This window comes from Lepidochelys olivacea (genome assembly GCF_965140295.1).
Source record: "Lepidochelys olivacea isolate rLepOli2 genome assembly, chromosome: 3".
NCBI classification, from domain to species: domain Eukaryota; kingdom Metazoa; phylum Chordata; order Testudines; family Cheloniidae; genus Lepidochelys; species Lepidochelys olivacea.
The window spans coordinates 65,319,739-65,345,680 of NC_140413.1; the positions used below are offsets into that span (position 1 = coordinate 65,319,739).

Below are 25,942 nucleotides of genomic sequence, written 5' to 3' on the forward strand. Positions count from 1 at the left end.
CTTCTGTATCCTTTCCCCATCCACACAGATTAATTCACATGTGCAATCTTCTGAACCCTGCCCATTCTGGTAGTTCTTACTGTGCTAAACAAGAAGCCAAATTTTCAACTGATCTAAATTGAAATAGCTCTAATGAGTCAATGGAACTACAATGATTTACTCTAACTGAAGATATAGCTAAAAACGTATAACAATAAGTCATTACAAACATCTCCAGACACACATAAAATTTCTAACAAACATCAAATATCAGTTTTAACTTTCCCCCCCCAATAAACTTCACCTTAGAGTCAAATAAGTATATTGACCTGTACCACTTGTTCCCAGTGCTACCCTCAAGGAAAGAGCTGGGAAAGCAGCTGAGCTTTGAACCATATTCTAAAATTCAACAGATTCTGAGATTTATCAGACTAATGGGGAAAGGGACCAGACACGAGAGCCCTTTACTGAAACATAACTGTCAACGGGCCATTAAAAGTCCAGTTGGCAGCGCAGTGGGGCTAAGACGGGCTTCCTACCTGGCTTGTCGCTGCTTCCAGGGAGCCGTGCAATGTCCCTCGGCTCCTAGGTGGAGGTGCAACCAAGGGGGCTCCGCGCACCACCCCCACCCTGAGCACTGGCCCCACAGCTCCCATTGGCCGTGAACCATGGACAATGGGAGCTGTGAGGGTGTGTGCCTCGCTGCCCCTGCACCTAGGAGCCAAGAGACATGTCACCACTTCTGGGGAGCCGCCCGATATAAGCACCGCCCAGATCCCGCACCCCTCATCTCTTCCCACGCCCCAACCCCCTGCCCAAGCCCAGAGCCCCCTCCCCACCCATAACCCCTCATTTCTGGCCCCATCCCGGAGCCTGCACCCCCAACCAGAGCCCTCACCCCCTCCCGCACCCCAACCCCCTATCGCAGCCTAGTGAAAATGAACAAGTTTTTGACACTGAAGATAAGTAGCTTAATGTAGCCTCACCACCTACCTGGTCTGGCTTCAGGCTAGCCATTGCGTCAGTCTCCCTTCTTGGGCTTCTCAGTAACTCTCAAAGTCTTTTACGCATATAATAACAACCTCCTCTTCTTTTGGTCTGATTTATTAACAGAGTTCACAAGGGAAACAAAACTTCCTACTGAGGCTCGCTCTTCAGCCAAGTCTTTCCTTACATTCCAGCCTTGCTAGTTGTTACTAGTTCTCTGCACTCATTTGAGGACAGCAACTCCCAGGCCTTCCTACCCGGAGTCCCCCTTCTCTTTGGACAGGACTCAAGGTCTCCTCTTCCTTCACCTTCACAGCCTCTCTTATCTACCCCTACAGGATTCATTTAGCCACATGACTCATCTGTCATGTGACATTCATCTCTCTACCTGGGGAGGTGAGTTAAGCATGTCACAGGTGGGAGTGGAACCATGTCCCAAAGGGCTAGCCATCCTGTGATATTTATGTTTGATCTGATGAAGAATGGGAAGCCACTGGAGGGATGCAAAGAGAAGGTCATGGTCAAAGCAACCAGCTAGGAAAACGATCTTTATAGGAGTATTTTGAATGGAAATGAACAAGACAAGACTGCATTTTTCAAGGCCAGAGAAAAGGATGTTGCAGTAATCAGGATGTGAGATGATGAGAGCTTGGAAGGGAGTTTTAGCTGCATGAATGGATAAGAAAGGTAATATCTTAATGTTATGTAGAAAGAATCTGTAAGACTTAAGATATAGCCGGGAAGTGAGGACCTAGAGAGGGGCCTGAGCTGAAGATGACACCCCCAGTTTATGACCCTGATGACATGCCACCCTGGCTCCAGGCTAGATGAAAAATGACAACGTAGCCCATAGTAAGCATAAGATAATGCCATATTAAAGTTACATACTCAAAATTTATATTTATATTTTGTTCAATTAAAATATTGACACCTTTTTGATCTTACATTCTTAATTAAGGAAGTGATTTCTAAAATTTACTAGATATTCACTTTTAAAGACATTAAGAATAATTATATATTATTTTGGCAAACAAATTCAGTTTTGTGAGTCTTGTAAGAAAAATTTAATGGCACGAAGTCCCTTTGGACCTTGCTAAGATTTCTCATTAAAACCAAAACAGATCAATGTTGTCTGATACCACGCTAACTCCACATTACTCACTCCTCAGAGCTGTGGGTTCTACTTCAGCATGATTCCCAACCTCTGCTTGAGGAGAAAGAAGCCATTTTTGAAGATTGAACCATATTCCAAAAAGAGCTACTCCTAAACAAGCGAGCTTACTAGTCTTAATGTTAACTTTTTTTGCATTTAATATCTGTTACTCTATATGAACTCATATATAGTATGAATGTACATATATACTGTACAAACTCAAAGAAGAAAAGACAACTTAGAAAACTTAGATTTAGCCCACAGATAAAAATTTGAATAGAAGATAAAGAACTTTGTGGAGAAATAAAATAGCCAAAAGGCAGGTACAGGCTGACAAGCAAACCATCACACAAGATTAAACAGGAAGTGTGGTTTCCAAATACAATGTAGTATTCCAAAACCTGTGCTACAGTAAAGAGCTTTGTATCCAGTAGAGGTTTCTATTAACATTTTTGTTGCTGACAACAAATCTTCCCTGTGGCCTGTTTTAACATCCAGGATACATTAAATCCATATCTATTTTAGTGGACATAAGATTCCACATATATGAATGCAAAGTATTAATACATAATGATGGGTACACTGATGGCCAGATAGGAATAACTGGCATTTACTTTAACTATTTAGAAAAATAAGAAAAATGCATAGGTATATAAGAATCACATATGATTATATTCCTTTCCCAAACTCTTGGTATGTCATCTATCTCTTTAAAATGTAAATTATTCAAGGAATAGGACCATGACATTGTGTTAAGCATATAATGGGGCCCCAAACATAATAAGGGCCATCATCCAGACTGAGGACTCTGGAATTATTGTAATACAAATATTATGGAATGAGAAAATCAATAATAGCTGCCTCCACACCAGAACAGTAATCCAGTTTGAAAACAAACTAATGATTCTGAAGAGCAGATCTATACGGAAAATTGCCATTCTTATGCAGTTCTGAATAATGGTAAGATAGATAAGTGACAACACATACACAAAAAACAGAAAATAGAATTTCAGGGTGCCACACAAGAAGACTTCTGAACAGATATTTTCCATAACTTACTACTCTCAAACACTGGGAAAATTCCAATAGAAACTAATTCTTCTACACTTCCATAATCAAAAATTAAATATATTCAAGCAGTTTCAACCTTTGCTGAAGAGGATGTGGGCAGATACAGTAGATTATTAAAGTTGGATGAACATTTTCTATTGAAACTATTTTTAGATTGAAAATTGAGTTTTCAATTAGACAATTTTTTTCCAGCTTTCCACGGAAAAATTGACTTTTTATCAAAACAAAACAAAAAACCCAAAACACATCGCTATAAACAACAAAAAATCCCCAAACTGAAAAATTTTGATTTGGAAAGTATACCAGGCTGCCTCATGCCCCATTCTCCTATCTGGACTGGAATCCCTGGCCAAACTACATCTCCCATGGTGCACCTCAGCAACTCAGCAAGAAGGGAGATGTGGTGCATCAGAGCAGTCTACAACTCCCATTAGATACTAGACAGTGTTTCTCAATCAAAAATTTTCAGGTTTTGGACAAAATCTTCAGCTTTAGACAACAAGAAAACGAGCCTATTATGCCCTATGCAGCCCTCCCCTAACATTTATAAAACAACAAAAAAATTATTTAGGATCTCAGATTATTAATATGAGCCAGGAAATGCACTCCCATTCCATGGCTCACAAGAGAAAACTCTACAATCATAATGCAGGTGAACAAAATACAAGAAAAATGAAATGTGTAACAGTATTCTAATTAGATGATTAAACACCAGGTTTGAAGGGTATTGGTGTTCAACCAATGAACAATGTGTAATGTGTAAGAAACAAAGACAAAACAGTAACAACTTCAAGCTCAAACTACACTGTATTTTATCTAAAAAATGCCACTCTCTCCTTTGAATACTTAATATATAACACCGATGTATTTACCTCCATATTGCAATTCTTCACAAAATACCCACCTGTATCCAAAAACCAACTATTTGTGGATCTCTCAGTATACTGCAATACTGCACAAGTGCCTGTGTCCATCACTGAATATAACACCACACCTAAAATATGTAGGGCTACCTGTATATTTTGTGTGTGTGTGTTTACTGGTGTTCTTACTTGTAAATATTCCTATACAACATAGGTTTTATAAAAATCATCTGTGGGGCCATTTAAGAAATATTCTGTCACTTAAACAACTAAAACAGTAGGCGCCACATAGAAGCTCCATGAAAAACAGTAAAATACCTATTTTAACCAAGGCCCGAAGGTTATCACAATTTTTACACTGATATTCTAAAATAACTTTGCCTCAGACAGGATGTGTAAAAAACCCTGAAACTATTTATTATGTCTACCTAATAATATTATTGATATCTTGCCTTTAACAAAGTACAAAAGCCCATTCAAGCTGTTGAATTGGTTCCATGCATTGAAATCACAACCATAAATCTTTGATTTTGATTTGGCTGAAATTAAACTATGCAGGAAGGTCTTTTGATATTACTGCTTGTCTGTCATCTCAAAAGGTCTGCAATTTCATTTACTCTTCCTCTTCTGCTTCATTACTTTCCATGTGTAGCCCTGACTAAGTTACTATAGGTGAGAAGTTGAAAGCTATGAATTCATAGAATAGACTTTGATGTCAAGTAATTTTTTTAACCAAAAAAAAAAAAGCAAACCATAACTTGGTCAAAGATTAGCTGTTATGGTAGGCTTGAGATTGAACGGATATATGCTCATGTTGTTTAGATTTACCAGTAAGCTTCTAAATTCCTGAAACCCATGAGTTAGAAATGAAGTAGAAATAACCTTTTATTACATTATAGTTGAGACAGTTTCTGAGAGTATTACCAGACATACTGTAACTTTGCATTAAGCAAGAGATTAACAAACCTCACGAAAGAATTTAAAGGTCTCCATCAGTTTACTGAAAATGAAATGCTGCCAAATTGTTATATCAACCCAAGCGAGTTACTTAAAAGGTCCCCTACATGAAGGGAAACACTGTCTGCTTTAGGTAACATCCTCTCACTAGTTCCCCTTGAAATTTTGCAAACTCTTATGTTCATATTCACATTAATATTCTGGAGATCACACTTCAGGAAAGATGTGGACAAATTGGAGAAAGTCCAGAAGAGAGCAACAAAAATGTTAAAAGGATTAGAAAACCTGACCCATGAGGAAAGGTTAAAAAAACTGGGTGTGTTTAGTCTTGAGAAAAGAAGACTGAGGGGGGCCTGAAAATAGTCTTAAATATGTTAAGAGCTGTTATAAAGAGGACTGTGATCAATTGTTCTCCCTGTCCACCGAAGGTAGGATAAGAAGTAATGAGCTTAATCTGTAGCAAGGGAGATTTAGGTTAGACATTAGGAAAAGCTTTCTAACTATAAAGGTAGTTGGAGGTTTCTAAGAACAGGTTAGACACGTTGGGAAAGAGACCCACTGAGTGCACTTGGAGTGTTCTAAAATCACTGATCTCATAAAGAATATATTTTTTAGAATTGTATGCCTGTATATACAAAAAAATATTGAACTGTCTATCCTCTACTATACTTACATACTTACTATTTGTCAGATACCAGATATCAAAGACATCAGGACAATGTACACAATCAATTCTTTATTATTTTCTATTCTTGAAAGAAAAAACACTATTTTTCACTGCTATCCTATGGACTAGACATAAATATATTTCAAAAGTAGACTAATTTCAATGTTCAGAGGTGCAGCTAAAAAGATACATTGCCAAGATGACACAGGTAGGTGTGTCTACACAGCATTTTGGAATGAGTGGGAATGAGCCTCACAGCCCGGGTCCTCAGACTTGGGTAGCAGAGTTTGCACTAGTGCTCTAAAAATAGCTGTATAGACAATGTTTTGAAATCACTGCAGAAAACTCTCTGACCCCAGTGTGTTGGGCATGCACATACCTAGTGGAACATGTGTGAAACCACTCAACGAACCATAATTTTTCGACCAAAATTAAAATGTTTCACAAAAATTTTCACTTTGGTTGAAAGTCCAGTTTTCACACCAACTCTTATACTAAAACGAAATAAATACAGGATAAAGAAACTAAAGGTCAAATCCAGACACCATAGAAGTTAATGGGTGTTTTTCCACAGACTTCAGTGAAACCAGGATTTCACCCTATGAAAACAACAGTGAATATCTCACAAACCATCAAGTTTCTCTTCATGTGTTTGGAAGAAAAGAAACGGGGACTAGAGGCATTAATGAATTATTTGGAAGTAAGTTATTAAATAGGACCTTTGCTCATAAAGAAGTAGCAGTAAATTTTGGGCATCCTTACAAAATAGTCATAGTGGACAGAGTTCAACCCCAGTTGGCACAAAAAGTTTCTGTGTGAGGGATGCTGCACCCCAAGGGAATTCACTTCCTGAGAAGTGTCCCTTTCTCGGGCCTAATCTCACTGTGGGCTATATAATTGCCATGCAGGGAAGGCTGCACTGGGCATGCACCAAATGCCCACCTAAGCCAGTGCAATCCACTTTTGGGGCTGTGCTGGCCACCTGTAGGACCTCTGGTGGAGGGAAGGTTTCAGGTGCATTGTGAAATCTCCACAATCAATGGTCCTGTGCCAGACTTTTTGCCCGTGGAAGTAATCTGGGCCTTTTCAATGTACTAAATTGTCAGTAGAAAGATATCAGTATACAGACTCTATTAAATATATTGGTAAATTTAATAAAACTGTATTAAAGAATAATTATATACAACAAGTAAGAAGGAGAATAAGTACTCACATGAGGGAAAAATAAGACAAAAATGGAATAATATACTCACCCAAAATTCTAACTTTACCCTTTAATAGAACAGATAAATACAATTATACAGTTCAGCCTGTTGCTCCTAAAATATGTGAAATGTTCATGGAACCTAGGAAAAGTATTTACCTCATTATCAGTTCCCACATCCAGGATTACAGGCAGACATTCCTGTGGTTTCATTCCTCCACATGCTGTGTAAAGGGCCAATTTGCCAACTGGGATGCCCATTCCATAACAGCCAAGGTCTCCAAGGCCAAGAATACGTTCTCCATCAGTCACCACAATAGCCTTGATGGAGGAAAAAAAGGACTATGAAATAATTTCTTTTCTGAAATGCTGAGTACTTGCAAGCAACATATCTATACTCCTCAACACATGTTTTTGTTTCCATTTTAAAACTATTACAGAGACACATTAAATTATAGTAGAGTGAAAGTCCTGAATTCCATCATTACATTTTACTGCATATTCACTTCAATTATATTGCAACTTCACTTCACTGTAAAAGGTTTCCCCAGTGCTAATCCTCTAAGAATGCAGCAATTGTCACTTATCAGACAGGTGCTCAGTGCTGCATTCCAAAGGAACAATCATTTCCCCTCTTACATTGCTCTGAATAAACAAGGAAGAAGAAGATTTGCCCCTATGTTGTGGAGAAAGGGTAAGGAAGGATCCTTTGCTTCTAGCTGTTGCCGCAACTGTTCCCAGTGGGAGTGAAAAGGAGGTGATATTGCTACTGCAGCTCCCTGACAGGAGTGAAACTATAGTCTTCCAGGATATGTTTACACAGCATCCGGGAGCAAGCCTCCCAGCCCAGGACCACAGACCTGTGGTAGCTGAGCTTGCGCGAGCATGCTATTTTTAGCCGACACCCTATCCTAGGCTTCAGAGCCCAAGCTCCAGCCCAAGTCGCAATAACAAAGCACCATCTACACAGCTAACAACAGTGTGCTAGCACGAGCCCTGCATCTGTGGACCAAGGCTAGGCAGTTCACTCCCAGATGCTATATAGACATACCGCAGAGGCTCACGCCCTTCAACAACCATACTCCTCCCGACCCACATAAACACGGCATCTACAGCTTCCTGCAATTGCAGTGCAGCTTTTTTGAGACTATAAAAGGCAATTTTTTACTATAAGGGGGTCCCACTGTATACATGCAAATATGTTGTTTCACCAACTATAACAAGACCACCCAGCTCTTATTTAGTGCTTTTCATCAGTAGATCTCAAAGTATGTAGAAATAGCACCATAATAAAACAAAATTCAGACACATTTAAAACAAAGAACACCTGTCTGGACTCAAAACAAATGTTTCTGTAACACTGGACAGAACCATATGAGTGAAGAGTCACGTACGACAGAGTAAAAGAGAATAATTTAGAATTAAGAGGTGGGTAAAAGGCAATGCAACTTTGACTGAAAAATGGTTACTACCTGTTGTAACTGTTGTTCTTCAAGATGTGTTACACATGTCCATTCCACCCTTGACGTGTGCGTGCCCCATGCACAGTCACTGGAAATTTTTCCCTCAGTGGTAACCAGCAGGACGGCTTGAGCACCCTCTGCTGCCATGTGCCACTGGTACCAGTATAAAGAGCCCAGCTGACCCCAAGCTCCCTCAGTTCCTTCTTTCTGGAAACTCCCATGTAGAGAGGGTGGGGGAAGGGCCATGGAATGGACATGTGCAACGCATCTCGAAGAACAACAGTTATGAAAAGTTAGTAACAGGTTTTTTTCTTTGAGTGATTGTACATGTGCATTCCACTCTTGGTGACTCCCAAGCACTAATATAGGTGGAGGGATCGCAGTTCATGTACACACAGACTGTTGTACAGCACGACCAAATATAGCATCATCTCTAGAGTACTGGGTGATGGCATAATGAGAGCAGAAAGTGTGCACCAATGACCAGGTTGCTACTTTACAAATGTTCTGGATAGGGATCTGCACTAGGAATGCTACTGAGGATGCTTGCACTCTTGTGGAGTGAGCTGTCAACTTGTCTAGTGGAAAAATACCTGCCAGATCATAACCAGAGCTGATACAGGAAGTTATCTAATATCAGATTATCTGTGAGGAGATTGGAAGACCTTTAATTCTGTCTGCTATAACCACGAAGAGTGGACCACTGAAACAATTTGGTCCTGTCTATGTAGAACACCAATGCTCATCTAATATCCAATATGGATCAATGGCTCCATGTCTAGTTGGCAGCCGGTATCAAGTGGAGTGCCCCAAGGGTCGGTCCTGGGGCCGGTTTTGTTCAATATCTTCATTAGCGATCTGGAGGATGGTGTGGATTGCACTCTCAGCAAGTTTGCAGATGACACTAAACTGGGAGGAGAGGTAGATATGCTGGAGGGTAGGGATAGGATACAGAGGGACCTAGACAAATTGGAGGATTGGGCCAAAAGAAATCTGATGAGATTCAACAAGGACAAGTCCAGAGTCCTGCACTTAGGACGTAAAAATCCAATGCACTGCTACAGACTAGGGACCGAATGGCTCGGCAGCAGTTCTGCAGAAAAGGACCTAGGGGTTACAGTGGACAAGAAGCTGGATATGAGTCAACAGTGCGCCCTTTTTGCCAAGAAGGCCAACGGCATTTTGGGATGTATAAGTAGGGGCATTGCCAGCAGATCGAGGGACGTGATCGTCCCACCTCTATTTGACACCGGTGAGGCCTCATCTAGAGTACTGTGTCCAGTTTTGGGCCCCACACTACAAGAAGGATGTGATAAAATTGGAAAGAGTCCAGCAGAGGGCAACAAAAATTATTAGGGGACTGGAACACATGAGTTATGAGGAGAGGCTGAAGGAATTGGGGATGTTTAGTCTACAGAAGAGGAGAATGAGGGGGGATTTGATAGCTGCTTTCAACTACCTGAAAGGGGGGTTCCAAAGAGGATGGCTCTAGACTGTTCTCAGTGGTAGCAGATGACAGAACAAGGAGTAATGGTCTCAAGTTGCAGTGGGGGAGATTTAAGTTGGATATTAGGAAAAACTTCTTCACTAACAGGGTGGTGAAACACTGGAATGCGTTGCCTAGGGAGGTGTGGAATCTCCTTCCTTAGAAGTTTTTAAGGTCAGGCTTGACAAAGCCCTGGCTGGGATGATTTAGTTGGGGATCGGTCCTGCTTTGAGTAGGGGGTTGGACTAGATGACCTCCTGAGGTCCCTTCCAACCCTGATATTCTATGATTCTATGTGTAGCCTTTGCTCGTCCCTATTTGTGTGTGGTTTTGGGTAAAATACAGATAAGTAAATTGGTTGACTGATAAGAAAAACTGAAACTACTTTAGAGACAACACTTGGATGAGAGCATAAGTATACCTTCTCTTTAAAGAAGACTGTATATAGTGGTTCAGATGAGAGGGCATGCAGTTCAGAGACTCTTCTGGCAGAAGTGATAGCAATTAGGAAAACCACATTCCATGAAGGGTGTAGTACAGAGCACATTTCCAAAGGCTCAAATGGCCATAAGTTTAGACAGGACCAAGTTCAAGTCCCATGGGGGAACAGGTTCTCTTAATTGAGGGTGCAACGTCATTCTCATGTTGTTAGAAAAAACAGAAGTTATCCCAGCAAGGGTCGTCGTCGTCTTCTTTCATATGGCTGGTGTAGAGCAGCAATTATAATTTCACCAGAAGATGATCGAGCCAAATGGCTACATCACGAACAGCAGAATTTATTGCAGTAATGCCTCCTTTATACTTATAAGTTGGGCAGTAGGTAGTGATATGTTCGACGATCTATTGTGGGGAACCACACTCCCACACCAGGGATTCCTTGATTTTCCATTTGTGCATTAGATATCCAGATCTACTATGGTTGGTTTGAATTCGGTTCAGAGTTGACCAAGCTGACCGTGGAAGGTCAAACCCAAAAACCTTCTGCAGGGGATCTGGCACAAGGTGCTTATTTTTTAAGTCTTGTTTAGCCTAATCTGCTTTCCAAGCCTCCTTCTGATCATAGCTTGATTGCATGAAGCTAAACAAATATTCCCAGAAAGGCTTAAGGGATTTAAGATGTTGTGGGGGGGGGCATTGTCAAATTCTTGATGAATAGGAAGACATCTGTTTTTCTGGATTCGCTGAGCTTCGCAGAATGTTGCAGCAGTTCGGCGTATCGGCAGGGGAGCGACATTAGACAGGACAGGTAGCCGTGGTTTTGGAATCGACTGAAGGGTTCCCGTGATGCACCGCATCACTGTCTTTAACTGTGTCAAGTCATGTGTGGCTGCAAGTCATATTACAAGTCATGTGTGGCTGCATCTGCTCCATACCGGTGCACAATATTCAGCTACTGAATATATAAGTGCTATTGCAGATGTTCGCAACACTGATGCTGATGCACACCAGGTTGGACCTACTAGTTTCTGGATTATGTTGGCTCTCATTTTTATTTTTGCAGCTACCTTCTCAAGATGATCATAGAAGGAGAGGGTGCGGTCGAGTTTCACTCCAAGATATGTCGGAGTGTAATCGTGTTGCACATTTTTAACACAGAAATCTACTTTCAGAGTGTTTTTGGCACTCTTATTATCAAGATGGAATGTGCTTACTATTGTTTTTCCAAGGTTTGGTTTGAGCCTCCATTTCCAGAAGTATTGTTCCATATTTTGGAGGTCCTCAGTTAATGCTTTCTCAATGTCATGGAGGTTTGATGCTTGGATTGTCATGGCAAGATCATCTGCATATCCAAATGTTCGTAATTTAGTTGGAGGCATGTCACTTATGTAAATATTAAAGGGGGTTGGCGCAAATACAGAGCCTTGTGCTAGCCCACTGTTTATGATACGGGGTGAGCTGGTCTTATTATCCAGGTACACCCGCAGGTGTCTGTTACTCACATGGTCCACAGCAGGCAAAGTGTTTCATAACATGGTATAATTTTAGCAACTTTCAGCATCAGGCCCTTAATCCATACAGTATCATACGCAGATGACAGGTCAACAAATACTGCGCCAGTCTTTAGGTTTTTTTGATAGCCAGCCTGAATGTGAGGTGTGAGTGCCAGAACTGGTCACAACAACTACGTTTTGGCCGGAAGCCTGCCAACAGTACAAGGGTGTATTCTTTTGAGGATGATACGTTCAAGAAGTTTATAGGTTGTACATAATAGAGAATTTGGCCTGTAGCTTCCTGCTTCATCAGGGGGCTTTCCAGGCTTCGGAATGGCAATTACCATTGCCTCATGCCATATTTCAGGGATCTGTACTGTCCTTAAGGTAGTGGAGTACAATGTTGCTACCCACTGGAGTCCTTTGGGGCCAAGATGGTGGAGGAATTCTGATGGAATACCATCAGGGTTTGCAGCCTTCCCTTTTTTCATTTTTACTTCCCCTATGCTGACAGTGGAAGGTTCTTCTCAGGCGATTGAGGCAAGTTTTCGGTAAAGTTGTTGATACACTTCTCTTCTTGTGTGCTTATCATGTGGTCCTTTTGTGTTCTCCACCAGTTTGGAGGCAATTGAATTTGGCCAGATATTTGGTGGCTAGTACTCTGTGGAATTAGCAGTCCCAAGACATCGTAGTAGTTTCCATGCTTGATGACTTGAACGTGTAAAATCAAGGTTTTGCGCTCAATAAAGCCATAAAGTGTAGCAGGGCTTTTGAAGTATGAGAGCTCCTGGTCTGATTGTATTTCCAGAGCAACTCCTGCATCTCTCTCGTCCAGCAGGGAGTTTGCTTTTTCCAGAATCCTCGGGGAATGTTCTTCTTTCCTGCTACTTTCAGGAGCCCTGCGAACTGTTGATAGCATTCTGGTCTTGCTGGAATTCTTGTAACAGTTGTATCTACAGTCTTTTCTACAGATGTTTTTAGGCATCCCAATCAGCTTTAGCAAAATTCCATTGTGGTACCTGCTTCGGAAAGAACACAGAAATTTCTATGCCTACATAGATCATTATAGACCTGCATTGGCTGTTTGGAAATGCTATGATGAGAGTGTTACCACTTTGGTCTTTAGACACGAATGTTAGGTCTGGATCGTACCCACATTGCCAGTGGCTTGAATGGAATGTTGATTGTTGTTTTAGTTCATAGACCAGTGAGGATAGAAAGCTGATATTGCTGCCAGGTGAATCTTGATAGAGAAAATGGCTAAGGCCTTGCTGTTTCAGGTGCAGCAGACAGTTGACTACATGTTGGATGGATGAGTGTATCAATGAGACCCCGGTCTGACAAGCCCAGATACGAAACCGCTTCCATTTTGACAGTTCCCTGACCCTTGTGAGTGCTTTCTGCTACTTAGTAAGATCTGGAAAACTTACTCTGAGCAAGCCTGCTCACTGAGATTTAGCCTTGGAGCTTCCAGGATGTTAAATTAAGGGATTGCAGGTTCAGGTGGAGCAGCTGACTGTGGTCTTGAGAAATCAAATTCAAGTGAGATTTGATTTCCCACTGAGAAGTCCAGTAGCATGGAGAACTAGTGTTGGCTGGGCAATACTGGGGATATTAATATAATCTGGGCATGATCCCACTTGATCTTTAGTAGCACTCTGTATAGGAGTTGAATTGAGGAGAAATTGTAGTAAAGCTTTTATGTCCAAGGTAGCAGGAAGATGCCTATTATGGAGCTTGGACTGTGGCCTTGCAGGGAGAACTGCTGACATTTTCTGTTGGACTTGATTGTAAATAGGTCTATTTGGGGAGGCCCCCAGTGCTGGAAAATGCATCTGGTTACATCTGAGCAAAGAGACCACTCATGGTGACTCAAAAATAACCTGTTCAGGCGGTTTTCTAGCTTGTTCTACACCCCTGAAAGGTAAGAGACCACAAGGTTGATTGAATGGGCTATGCAAAATTCCCACAGGTGAACTGCTTCCTGAAAAAGGAGGGATGAGCAAGCTCCTCCCTGCTTGGTGAGGTAAAACACTGCAGCGGTGTTGTCTGTAAGAACAAATAGGATTCTCCCCCTGATATGAGGTAGGAAAGACTGACAGGCAAGACAAATTGTCCTGAGCTCTCTGATATTGGTATGAAGAGTGAGCTCCCTTGAGGACAAAGACCCTGAGTTTGGAGGGGCCTCAAGTGAGCATCCCACCCTAGAGCTGACACATCTGAGACCAGTGTCATTGACTGTTCACGGCGGAGAAAGGGAACACCCATACAAACATTGAAAGGATCCAACTACTGATTCAGCAAAATTAGAATCTACGAAGGTACCATGAGCACAGTGTCCAGATGAAAACAGCTTGGCAAGTACACGGACTCGAGCCATGTCTGGAGGGGCTTGAGGTGTAACTTCACGGGTCGTACTACATATGTGCACAAGGCCATGTGTCGTACAAGCCTCCTACAGTTTCAGGCTGTTGTGATTGAAACTTGAGGTCTGTCATGAGAGACTAAATAGATTGGAATCTTGCCTCTGGGAGGAACGCTCTGGCCTGGGTAGAGTGTAACACCACTCCTATAAACTCTATCCTCTGTACCGGGTAAAGGGTAGACTTGCCTGCATTGATCAGTAGGCCTACAGCCTTGAAGGCTTACTGAATTAGTCATATGCTGGATATAACCTGAGCTTTGGACTGGCCCTTGACTAGCCAGTCATCCAGGTAAGGGTAGACCTGCACTCCATGTCTCCTCAGGAACTCTGCCACCAAGGCCAAACACTTCATGAACACCTGAGGAGCAGCAGAGAGGCCAAAATGAAGCGCCGTGAACTAGTAATGTGGGTGCTTCACTACAAACCTGAGGAACTTTCTGTGCCCTCGGTATATCGACACATGAAAGTAGGCATCTCTTATATTGAGTGCAGTATACCAGTCTCCAGAGTGAATAATGGATGCCATGGATGCCATGGTGACCATGCAAAACTTTATCTTTTTGAGATATTTGTTGAGCTGGCACAGGTCTAATATAGGTCTGAGTCTTCCCTTTGCTTTTGCGATTAGGAAAGAACGGGAACAGAAACCCTTTCCTCTTAAATTCTGTGGAACCTCCTCTATGGCTCCCACCTGAAGGGGAGATTGAACCTACTGAATTGGAAGTCCTTTGTGCGAGGGGTCCGTGAAGAGCAACAAGGAGGGAGGGTGGGAAGGAGGGGTAGAAATAAACTGGACCATATATACCACTCCTACAGTGCCCATCACCCAATGGTCCATGGTGATACAAGACCAAGAACTGAGGAAATGGGAAAGGTCGTTTGCAAACAAAGGAAAAACAGGGTCTGGCATCTGGAAACTGGTATAATGTCCTCAAGTCTCCATAAAACTGCCTGTTCAGAACCCTCTGGATGGCTAGGTGGGGCAGGCATTGATTCAGAGGTAGGAGAAGGAGGTGGTCTATGCCTATAACCTTTACTCTTTTTTTCTCTGCAGGTGCTGTCAGACAGCTGGAGCACAATGTCGGAGGAGATGCTGAGGCCTGCAGTGCTTCCTGGAAGATTACCCTTGAGTCCTTTCACACAGGGAGCTCAGTGTCAGTCTTCTCTGAAGAGAGAGTGAGGATCCCTCCAAGAGAAGGTTATTATAGTCTATTGGACCTCCTGTGAGAGCCCAGACGACTGCAATGAGGAGCTCCTAAACATGGCCACTGCTGAAGCCATTGACCTGGCAGCCAGATCAGCCACATCCAGAGCAGCTTGCAGTGAGGCCCTCACTGCTGATTTCCCCCCATCCACGAGAAGGAGAACTCCTGCCTAGCATTTCCTAGAAGCATGTCTTTAAATTTTAGCATGGAGTCCCACACATTGAAGTCATACCTGCCCAAAACTGCATGCTGGTTTGCAACCTAAAGCTGCAAGCCCCGAGTAAAACAAACCTTCCTAGCCAAACCTTCCTAGCCTAGTCTAACTAGTTTGAGTCTTTTGATTTTGGGGTTATGCCCTGATGTCCCTGCCTTTCCCTCTCATTGGCAACAAATGCTACCAGGGACCCCAGGGAAGGGGGAAATGGGAGTAAAGGAACTCATATTTGGGCGGGAACATAATACTTGCATTTGGACCTTTTTGAACTGAGGGGAAGAGATGCAGGGGTCTCCCATAACACCTTAACTGGGTCCATAATGGCCTCATTGAGAGGCAGGGCCACTCTGGAAGGACCTGCAATGGCTAAAATGTCAACCAAGCAATGTAAGGATTCTTTTACTTTCTCCACCTGTATGCCCAAACTTAAGGCATCCCTCTAACAATTCTTGGTGTGCCTTATAGCCATCTGAGGAAGGCAAGTTGCCCCCTCCCGAGACTGCCTTGTCAGAGGAGAAAGAAGAAGAGGCCAGCCTTCTTCCATTTTTTGATCCACAGGGTCCAGTTGAGCTGGCTTTTGATATCTGTTATCGAGTTTGGGACTGGAATCAGGAACGGGTGCTTCCCAATAGGTAGGTGCCACACACCTTTCCAAGGCCACCAAATAGGAATGCCTGGAATATGATCTTTACATGGAGGGGGGGAACCCCAACCATTCCAAAAAAGCCATTGGACAAGTATAGGCCCCCAGTGACCTCCTGGCTAACGACTCGATAGTACTCCTGTGACAGGATCCATGGAAGGATGGAAATAACTGGAGGAGGGGTAGCAAGAGCAACTCTGTGGTTAGGAAATGTAGGACCCTTTGATTTAGAAGAAGACGACTCTCCTTCCACTGAGCATAGTTCCAGATGGTGCCAGCAACCAGTGCCAAGGTGGAGAGGCCTGCAGAGAGGCAAGCATCATGGGTTTTCCCATTGATGGTATCGAAGGGTACATGAGGCTGGCATGGTACAGAGTGCTGTAGGAACCCTGCTACGCCCACCAGCACCAATAGCGTTGACTCTTGTATTGCCGATAATACTGGCACCATCAGGGTCAGGAGATTCCTGGTAGCTGCAAACATCTCTGATGTGGTCGGTAACAAGATAGGTCAGTACACTGTGTTGCAGTGTTGCAGATGTGGAAGGTGGTCCTTCTGGCTCTGGACTCAACTGAACCTGCAAAGGCACCGAAGTCAACAGTGCTGTCTTCTGCAGTACCAAAGCAGAGGAGTGCTTATACTTAGACTGCACTAGCTCAGGATACTCCTAGGACTGGGAGAGATATTGTGTGCTCGGACAAACTCCAGATCCATGAAATTGTCTGAGGCACCTGAGTCCACAAGCACTTCTAGGTTGGTGTCAGGCATCGCAAGGTGCCGGAGCTGGAACCAGAGAAGGAGGGATGTGTTGGATTCTGATTGGCCATCACCAGGTACTGATGGACAATTGCTGTGTGGACTGCTGGGGAAAAGTGAAGGACACCAACCCAGCCCAGATTCCCCTACCAGGGCTGGGGCATGGCATGCAGATCAAACCTTGACAGGGCAGCTTGATATAATGTGCACTGGTTCCCTGCAATATAAGCATAGGTCCGATGCTCAGCATCGATTCTTCTCCACGTCAGAAAGATGGGGCTGGACCTGGTCGACTTGCAGGGGTTCAGATGATGGATAAGGAACTGGTGATCCAGAGGCCAGAATCAGCAGAGCTGACGGAAGCCAGTAGGAACTTCTGTTTACTTGGATCATTTAGCCAGGAGGTGGTCGATCTTGATGCATAGATTGACTAAGGCATCCAGGCCAGAGAGGGATCCCATCCATGCCAGTTCATCTTTAATGTCATTGTTTAACCCAAGTCAGAAATTATAAAACTGGGCAGCCTTGTTCCTCTCGGTATCTACTATCAAACATCAGAACTCTGCTGCATATTTAGCAACTGGACAGCATCCCTGCCTCATCACTTAAAGCATGGCTTCGGCCATATGCTTACGACTTGGGTCATTGAAGTTTACTGCCATTGCCTAAACTAAGTCCTCAAATAGTCCCAGAAGTGGGCTTGATTTCTCCAGGACAGGAGACACCTAAACCACAGTCTCCCCAGTAAGCAGGCTGATAACCATTCCTACTCACACTTGGCCGGAGGAGTACGACTGCAGGCATAGCAGAAATAGGAGATGATGACACAGATTTAGGAACCCACAAAATTTGTCACGACTCACATTGAACTTGTCAGGTAGGGGGAGCTTAGGCTCAAGGATAGCAGGGGTCATCAACTGAAAGTGGTGTGGCTTGAACTTGCAGGACTGTGCCTGCAGGATGGCAACCTGGACCTGCAAGATCTGTAAGACTTCCACTATCTCCATCAGAGAGATATTGGTCTTTGTAGGATCCATGCTCACCACATCAGCTCTAATTCTCTAACTGGTGTTGTCTTTCGGGGGGAGCAGTTCAAACGGTCAATGACTGGGATGTGGGCTGTTATGCCTAGCAGTTACAGCATGAGTCAGGCCCAGTGATTAGAGCAGAAGTCGGTAGCCAGGAATCAGAGCCCAGTGTCAGAGCTGGGGTCAGGGATGAGGTGACAGAGAAAAGGGTCAGAGATGAAGTATAAACTGAAATCACTCCTCAGCCTCTTGGGTTGATGATCTCTGTTGGGCTGACACTTTTCAGTGACCCACACAGCACCAGAGGTCAAAGTTTTCCTTTGGGTAGGAATGGGAAGTTTAATGGGGACCTCCCAGGCAGTCATGTTTCTCTCTCCACTCTACTCCAACAGCAGCCAAACCCAAAAGTAAAACTCAAACCCTTTGTCTCTGAGTTCTGGCTTATGGTTGGTTCTTGTAGAACCTTCCAGACTGTTCTATTTCTGCCCTGGACTCTTGACAATCTGGGAAACTGAGTCCTAAGCCTCTGTAGCCATTTCTGTGAATCCCCTAGAGGCTTAGAGTAATATGTCAGTAACAACCAACTCCAGAGAGGGTTAGAGTTCAAAAAAGACTAAGGGTGGATGGGGGAGTCTGATCTGTTTGCAGTGCTGTTAGGGCAATTAGGGGAGCAGGGGGTGTTGAGAGGCTGGTATCCCTGCTGAGGCAGTTAAAGTTGTGGTGTGTTGTCTGATTTAGTGGTTAATTCTCTCTCTCTGGGTGCAGAAACAGATTATATGTACTATTAAATGCCTTTATTTTTCATTTTCTCACTTTTGTGTTTTTGTGATAGGTAGGTTATGTATACATCAACCTTACTTCATAACCTTACTTTATAAGCAACAGTGTTCTTGTGCACTAATTTAAAAAAGATGTCTGTGGTAACTCAGGAAATGTTTAGCAAATGTTGACTTTTAATGGTTTCTATTGTAACATTTTAATTGCAAGCAACATTATAATGTACCTGTCCTTGCTAAATCCATTTAACCTCTCCACATTCACATACTGTATGTGTGTTTCTACATATAATACACGTGCAGATGACAGATATATAGAACAAGCAAATAGTTAAAAATGGTGTCAACACACAGATGCTGGAAATGGAAAAAGAAACCAAAACATTTGTCTGTATTTCACAAATCAGTGCAAGATTTAAAGCTGCATGTTGTGGTAAAATCTCCACCAAATGTTGCTGTTATAAAACTATTTAAAACAAATCTTAAAGATCACATATGGAAAAATATGTTGCAAAGTAGTTCTAGTGTATTCCAAGTCAGTACATTTAGATTGTTTCTTGTAAAACTCTCATTCACAAGGAAAGGTAGACTAAGCCAGTAGAAATGAACATATTACACTCAAAAGGATAACTTGAACATCTGTTAAGTTCAATTTTTGTTTATTACATTGTAACCAAATCTGGTCTTGTAAATTTAAATAAAGGACATAAGTTAATGATCACTGTGTATCACACAAACACACTGTTTACATGGATATTTGGACCATTCAAATGTTTCCTCATTAAGCTATTTCAGTGTGTTTTTGAAAAAACAGCTGTTAAAGTTGTTCTAGGAGGCTTTACATGGTATAAAAGCACCTATAAGTATTTGTTCACAGGATATGAACACTCACTGACCTCAGCAGCACATTTTTTAAGGGCTCAAACAAAAACAAAAAAATGGGATAAAAAGGAGATATACTCCAAAATAAAATATTAAGTAAAAAAGAAATTCTCTGCACAAAAACCTGGGCATTCCTGTTTAATCAACAATAATTATTATTTTAAAAATGAGACTAAGCCTGAATGCAACCTCAGGATACAAAACAATATAATAAAATGAATACCATCACCTCCCACCATCTATTGCTTACAGAGGTACTTTGATCTGCAGATCTCAAAGTGCTTTACAAAGATGGGCAAGCACCATTATCCCTAATTCACAGCTGCAATAAGATGGAGAGAGCAAGAACAATAAAAAAGGAGAGAATCCCAGTTTATAATGACAATTTGGATCAAATTGTATTTTCCAAAAGTCATCTACATTGCTTATTGATGCATTTGTCACTCATTTATACTAAAGTATGTTCAGATTTTAGGATCAGAATAGAAATGATTTCTTTGATATTTTAAAGGAATGAATAATTTTCACACCTTATTCCATGACAAACAACTGTAGGTGGAGAATAGAAACAGCTTGTGGAAGAACTCTTTAGAATCAATTATTACTGAAATTGCTTTGACTGTAAAATGCTTAGCAGAACTTTCTTTATAGAGAAATAAAGAGAAGATGTCATATTTGGGAGTTAACTGATCCACATGTAGAGATCATTCAGATGTAAATAATTAAATCAATCCATATCATCTTCAAAAACAAATGAAACCTTTAAATTATATGAGACTGAATATAATTGGCAAGTTATCAAGAAGTTCAAATTCTAAACAGCAAAGGAAATCCTAACACATAGCACAGTTTAAAAGCCACAAGATTCTGAAGCTGCAACTGGAAAGTGGCTTTGATACAACAGTGATTTAAGAAACCTATAGCAACTAATTAATACCACTATACAACCTAATTTAATTTGAATTAAAAGCAGTAGCTAGTCAAAACATTTTAGCCACAGTTACAAAGATACAGATCAAAAGCAACTTTGCCATACAAATAAAATTGAACTTACCCTTATGGCATCTTCAGGCCATGATTTAAGCATTGTAGCAATGTGCCCCTGGTCATGGATGGTGATAAAAAGACCTCTGCAAGCAAATAAATGAATATTTTGCATTTCTACATTATATGAACATTTATTTAAAATTTTTAGCATTTACTTAAATGTCTATTTAATTTACTCTGTATCAAGCAGCTATGTGTTAAAATATCTGTATATCATAAAAACAATCACAGGACCAAATGGAACTCTCAATAACCACCTGTTTAGAGATGTAAGCCTGTGAGAAACACTTCTATGAGCTAAATCAAAAAAAGTGTTTAATTTATTATGGAATACAATATTACTTTTAAAACTGATTCAGCACTCAAAAAGGTAAAAGATTGCCAGATTTGGCCACTCAGGTATAAACTCTGATTGATTTACTTAAAAATACAGTATTTGGCCCCATGGTTAAAACAGATAAACCAATATTAAGAATAAGACTGAATTTAAAACATATTTTAAATTGTTTATGCATTTCATAGGATGTTTGTCTGAAACTACAAATTCATGTAGCATATGATATAGCTACTTTTCATGCAGATCTAAAAAATATATTTGGCAGACTGAAAAAGAATAGGCCGATTCCTATGAACTAAAGTATAAGGTATCCATGAAATGCTCTAGGTTAAGTACAAATTATAAGAATGCAGGAGCAATTGCATACATTATTTAAAAAAACAGTCCACCAGCCTTTAGGGTTAGACATCCCCTTTGACTTGTGTGCAACAAGGGTATTATACTACAAGCTTTGCATATACAGAACTTGCCTTGGGCCCCCCAAAAGAGGAAATATCCTGTAGTTTTGAATGTACTCATAATTTTACTTTAGCAGAATGCTTGAAAATTGTTATTTAGCACTGCTAATACAATGGAACTTATACTAATGAGCTACAAGTGGTATTTTAATTCACTATTCACTGATTTTTTTTATCATCCTACAGCCCTTTTTCAAAATTACCTCAGCTGCAATGGGAGTTATATGCACATAAGAAATGCAGTATTATCTCATAACCCATGTGAGAGAGTGGGTGAAATCCTAGCTTTAATGAAGACAACAGCAGAAGTCTCATTGACTTCACTTTTAAAAACCATGGAGAAAATGACAAAAAAGAAGATTTCAACACAAGTTATACAGGATTACACAGGATTACACAGATTTCAATACAAATTACACAGGAGTAAGGTAAAATTATTATAAAATTTGTCTTTATTACAGAGACAAGAAAAACTATATAAACATTTACTGCACATGGTCTCACAGTCCCACTGCCTCCTCCAGGCAAGTGGACCCATGGCCATAAGGAGTCAATGGAACCTCACAGATTTCACTGGAGTTCTCATGGGTGCAAAGGGATCCACCATCATGGATGTGGTCTGAGGAAGAGCTCTGTGTAAATTCAAAAGCTTGTCTCTCTCACCAACAGAAATTGGTCCAATAAAAGATATTACCCACCTTGTCCCTTTAAGATATTTGGGACAATTACCTATTATATACTATCAGGTAAACATTTAAACCTTTTAGATCAAGTTCCTCCCACACAATAATAGCCCAAAATATACTATGAAACGTGTTCCACTGATCCATCAAAATGATCACGGCCGGCTCTAGGTTTTTTGCCACCCCAAGCAAAAAAATTCTTGGCGGCCCCCTCCCTTTTTTTTTGGCTTTTACACGTTTGCATTTTGAAATGTTTTGTTTTGTCTGTTTAAAATTTTTAAAAAATGAAAACAGAGAATTTGTAGTTACTGAAATAAAACAATTTCCTCCTAGTGTATTCATTTAATTTTAACAAAATCACAATTACAAACAATTTGGGTTCAACTATACACTGTAATGAAAAACGTTAGTGTCTTCTGGTGCGCCCAGTTTCTCATAAATTAAAAGAATTTATATGAACTGAATTTTTCTGGTTTTTATACTTGCATAGTCTTTTAATAATTCAGTGAAATCTAAATTTTTTGCAATGGTACTTTCAATTGAAATTAATGCGAGTCGTAACAAACAATTTTGAGACATGGTGGACCTCAAATAATTTTTTAGTAATTTCAGTTTTGAGAAACTGCACTCACCAGAAGCCATTGATACTGGTACTGTTAAAAGAATGTGTAATGCTATAGTAGTGTTTGGAGTGAGGTGCTCGGGGCTGTACATCCCGCCCGTGGGCCCCCAGCCCGATCTCAGACCCCGACCCACCTCTGCAGAGGGGACAGTAACCAACAGAACAGCTGGGGGGTGGGCCAGCCGTAGGGGGAGGGGGCGGATCAGGGCGGGACCCCCACGCTGAGCCCGCCACCCTGCCCAATGCAGGGTCTCATTGATTGACTGAGCGGAGCCGGGGGGAAAAAAAGGATGGCTGGAACGCCACCCCTGGAAATGTGCCGCCCCAAGCACATGCTTGCTTTGCTGGTGCCTAGAGCCGATCCTACATATGGTAAGCACCTAGGATGCATTATATTGACTAAGAAATGGGGAATAAGTATTTCAGGTGCTCTATACATGCAGGTTTCACTGTGCTTTGGGTGACTAATAAGTGACTTTTTCCACTCTGTTCCAAAATATAGTCAATGCATTATCAGATGAAAAATCAGTCCCTTCCTAGTGTTTGGATTTGTTTACAAAGAAACTCATAACAGTGTAAGCAGTGTCAGGATGAGCTCCACCCTGACATCTGGTGGTGAGGTGTGGCAAGTTGTGGAAAAGAACTTCAGGGGCCGATCTCATTTGCATAGGCACACCCACCCCACCTAGAATGAGGCCATAGCTGCCCAAGTGGTCACTTTGGCTGCTGTGGGATCCCCAGTGTCTCTGTTATTGGGGCAGGAAGAATAAATTGTTATTACCCTGATTATGGGAACTGTGCTGGGAACTGTACTTGGCCTTTTGTTATGATGGAGGGATTCACCATCAACTAAGTAGCACTCGCTAGGCAAGGGTCATGGGTTCCAAAACTCTGTGACTTGAGAGAGGCTGGGGATAGGTATTAATACTTGGTGGCATGGGCCCCTTGGTGAGGGCCTTACATGCTAATTGAACTTCCTCCTCTCTCCACTGTGGAATATCAGAGCTAATTTTGATTCCATTAGGAGTCTAGTTACAGGCTGCTGAGCTCACTTCGGGCTAATGGTGTACCAGCACTGAGGCTCCCCTACTACAAGCTGAATTCACCAAAGAGCTGAACTGACTAAGAGCTGAAATCACTGAGTGTTGTGTTAAGTAGTGGGGGAGCCTGAAGATATATTGTGGAGCAGTTTGTGGGACAGCTGGAGTGCCTTGTGGACAGGCTGGTGGAGCAGTTCGTGGGACGGCGGGAGCTGCTTGTGGGATGTGGAGCGGAGCAGTTCGTGGACCAGCTGGTGGAGCAGTTTGTGGGACGGTGGGAGCTGCTGGTGGGCAGCAGAGCCAAGCCGAGCGGAGCCGAGCGAAGCAGTTCGTGGGGCGGCTGGCGGAGCGGAGCGAAGGCCTATGGAGCTGTGGGGTGGTCAGCTTCAGATCATGTAAGGTGCCCCTTACCTCTCTTCCCCCCCCATCTCCACCCAGGTTGGGAGGTAAAGCTCTGCAGATAAACTTTCGAACTCTGGGGCTCCCCTGACCAGGGAAAGAGACTTTTGGGTCATTGGACTTTTGGGACTTTGGGTGATTTGGGGTTGCTGGACTCAAGAACCAAAGGGAAAGAGCATGCCCCAATTTGCTTGGGGTGGGGTTTTGCTCATGGGTTGTATTACGAATCCTGTTGGTGGTGTTTCCCCAACATAATGCCACATTGTTTCTCTCTGATATTAAAAGGCTTTTGCTACACTCAGACTATGTGCTTGCGAGAGGGGAAGTATTGCCTCTTGGAGGCGCCCAGCGGGGGTGGTATATATTTATCCCAGGTCACTGGGTGGGCACTCAAGCCGGTTTGCATTGTGTTATTGGAATGAATCCCCTAGATATTGAACCCGGCCCTTGTTGTTGCCAACTCTGATGGGCAGAAGGGTTACAACAGTATAACAAAAAGAAAAGGAGTACTTGTGGCACCTTAGAGACTAACCAATTTATTTGAGCATAAGCTTTCATGAGCTACAGCAGTGAGCTGTAGCTCACGAAAGCTTATGCTCAAATAAATTGGTTAGTCTCTAAGGTGCCACAAGTACTCCTTTTCTTTTTGCGAATACAGACTAACACAGCTGTTACTCTGAAACCTAACAGTATAACAAATTCCATCCCCTGCCTTTGCAGCTCATAGAGTTCCTCCTAGATGACTGTCCAGCTTAGACCTTCTCTGCTCTAAGAGACACTCCCTTATTCAGAGTCAAGTTTACAAGCCCCACTGCCTCAGTAATATCTACCAATGGTTCCATGCAACTTAATACTTACTAACAGGATGAGTCAACAGAAAAATCCTGCCAGTAAAAATACACAATGTAGGTCTCTCATAGTCCTGCTTTACTTTAATTTTTAAAAAGTTTTAGAAGATTTGTCAATATACGACATACACAATACATGCTACTCTAGTTACAATTAATTTATCTTTTTCTTCAAAATTTCTGCAAACACTACTTCTACCACAGATCTCCACTGTTAGCTAAAGATCTTTCTATAAACAGAAGTTTATATATTCTTATATCACACATTATCATAGTATGTTGAACATACTGTATATATCTGATTGACCTGACAATATTGCTTAAGTCCAAAAATTCCTAACCAAAGGAAAGATACAACACATTTTGTTTTCTTATTATAGGAAAAACAGGCAAAACTGTGTGCATTTATAAATACAAAAAACAAATAAATTCAAAAATCAACCAAGGACACATAATGTAAGACATGACAATAAAATACAGGATAGAGAAGAAATCTGCAGCTTGTGAGTTAGTATTGCATGTGTTAACCCAAAAGGTTTTGGCTTGTTTGTGTTTTGTGATGCACAGCACAGACATTGTTATTTTGTAAAACTTGTAAATTACTGTGTCCGTTTTATAAATCACCTAAGGCCAATTAGTATTGCTTAAGCATTGTAAGCATCGTGGAGTTTAAAATTACTTTTGACTATAAGAACACCAAAGAAAAGAGCTGTACAGCCATCCTTCTTTTAGACTTAAACTGACCTAACATCTCTGTGTTAAATGAAGCAAAAAGCTGTATGGATTTTCTAAAGAGCTTGAATCCAGCCCAGAGTGGT

The 25,942-nt window shown here is 41.8% G+C and overlaps 1 protein-coding gene across 2 annotated transcripts in view; it reads right to left on the reverse strand.

Annotated features, from left to right (window-relative positions):
• Nucleotides 1–25,942, reverse strand: part of ME1 (malic enzyme 1) — a 336,698-nt gene that overhangs the window by 160,567 nt on the left and 150,189 nt on the right. For both annotated transcript variants that reach the window (XM_084622076.1, XM_084622077.1), the window contains 2 exons: nucleotides 20,745–20,820; nucleotides 7,041–7,202 (listed from right to left, as the gene is read on the reverse strand). In XM_084622076.1, coding sequence (XP_084478202.1) covers nucleotides 7,041–7,202; nucleotides 20,745–20,820 — 238 coding nt within the window. The remainder of the gene's footprint in view (nucleotides 1–7,040; nucleotides 7,203–20,744; nucleotides 20,821–25,942) is intronic.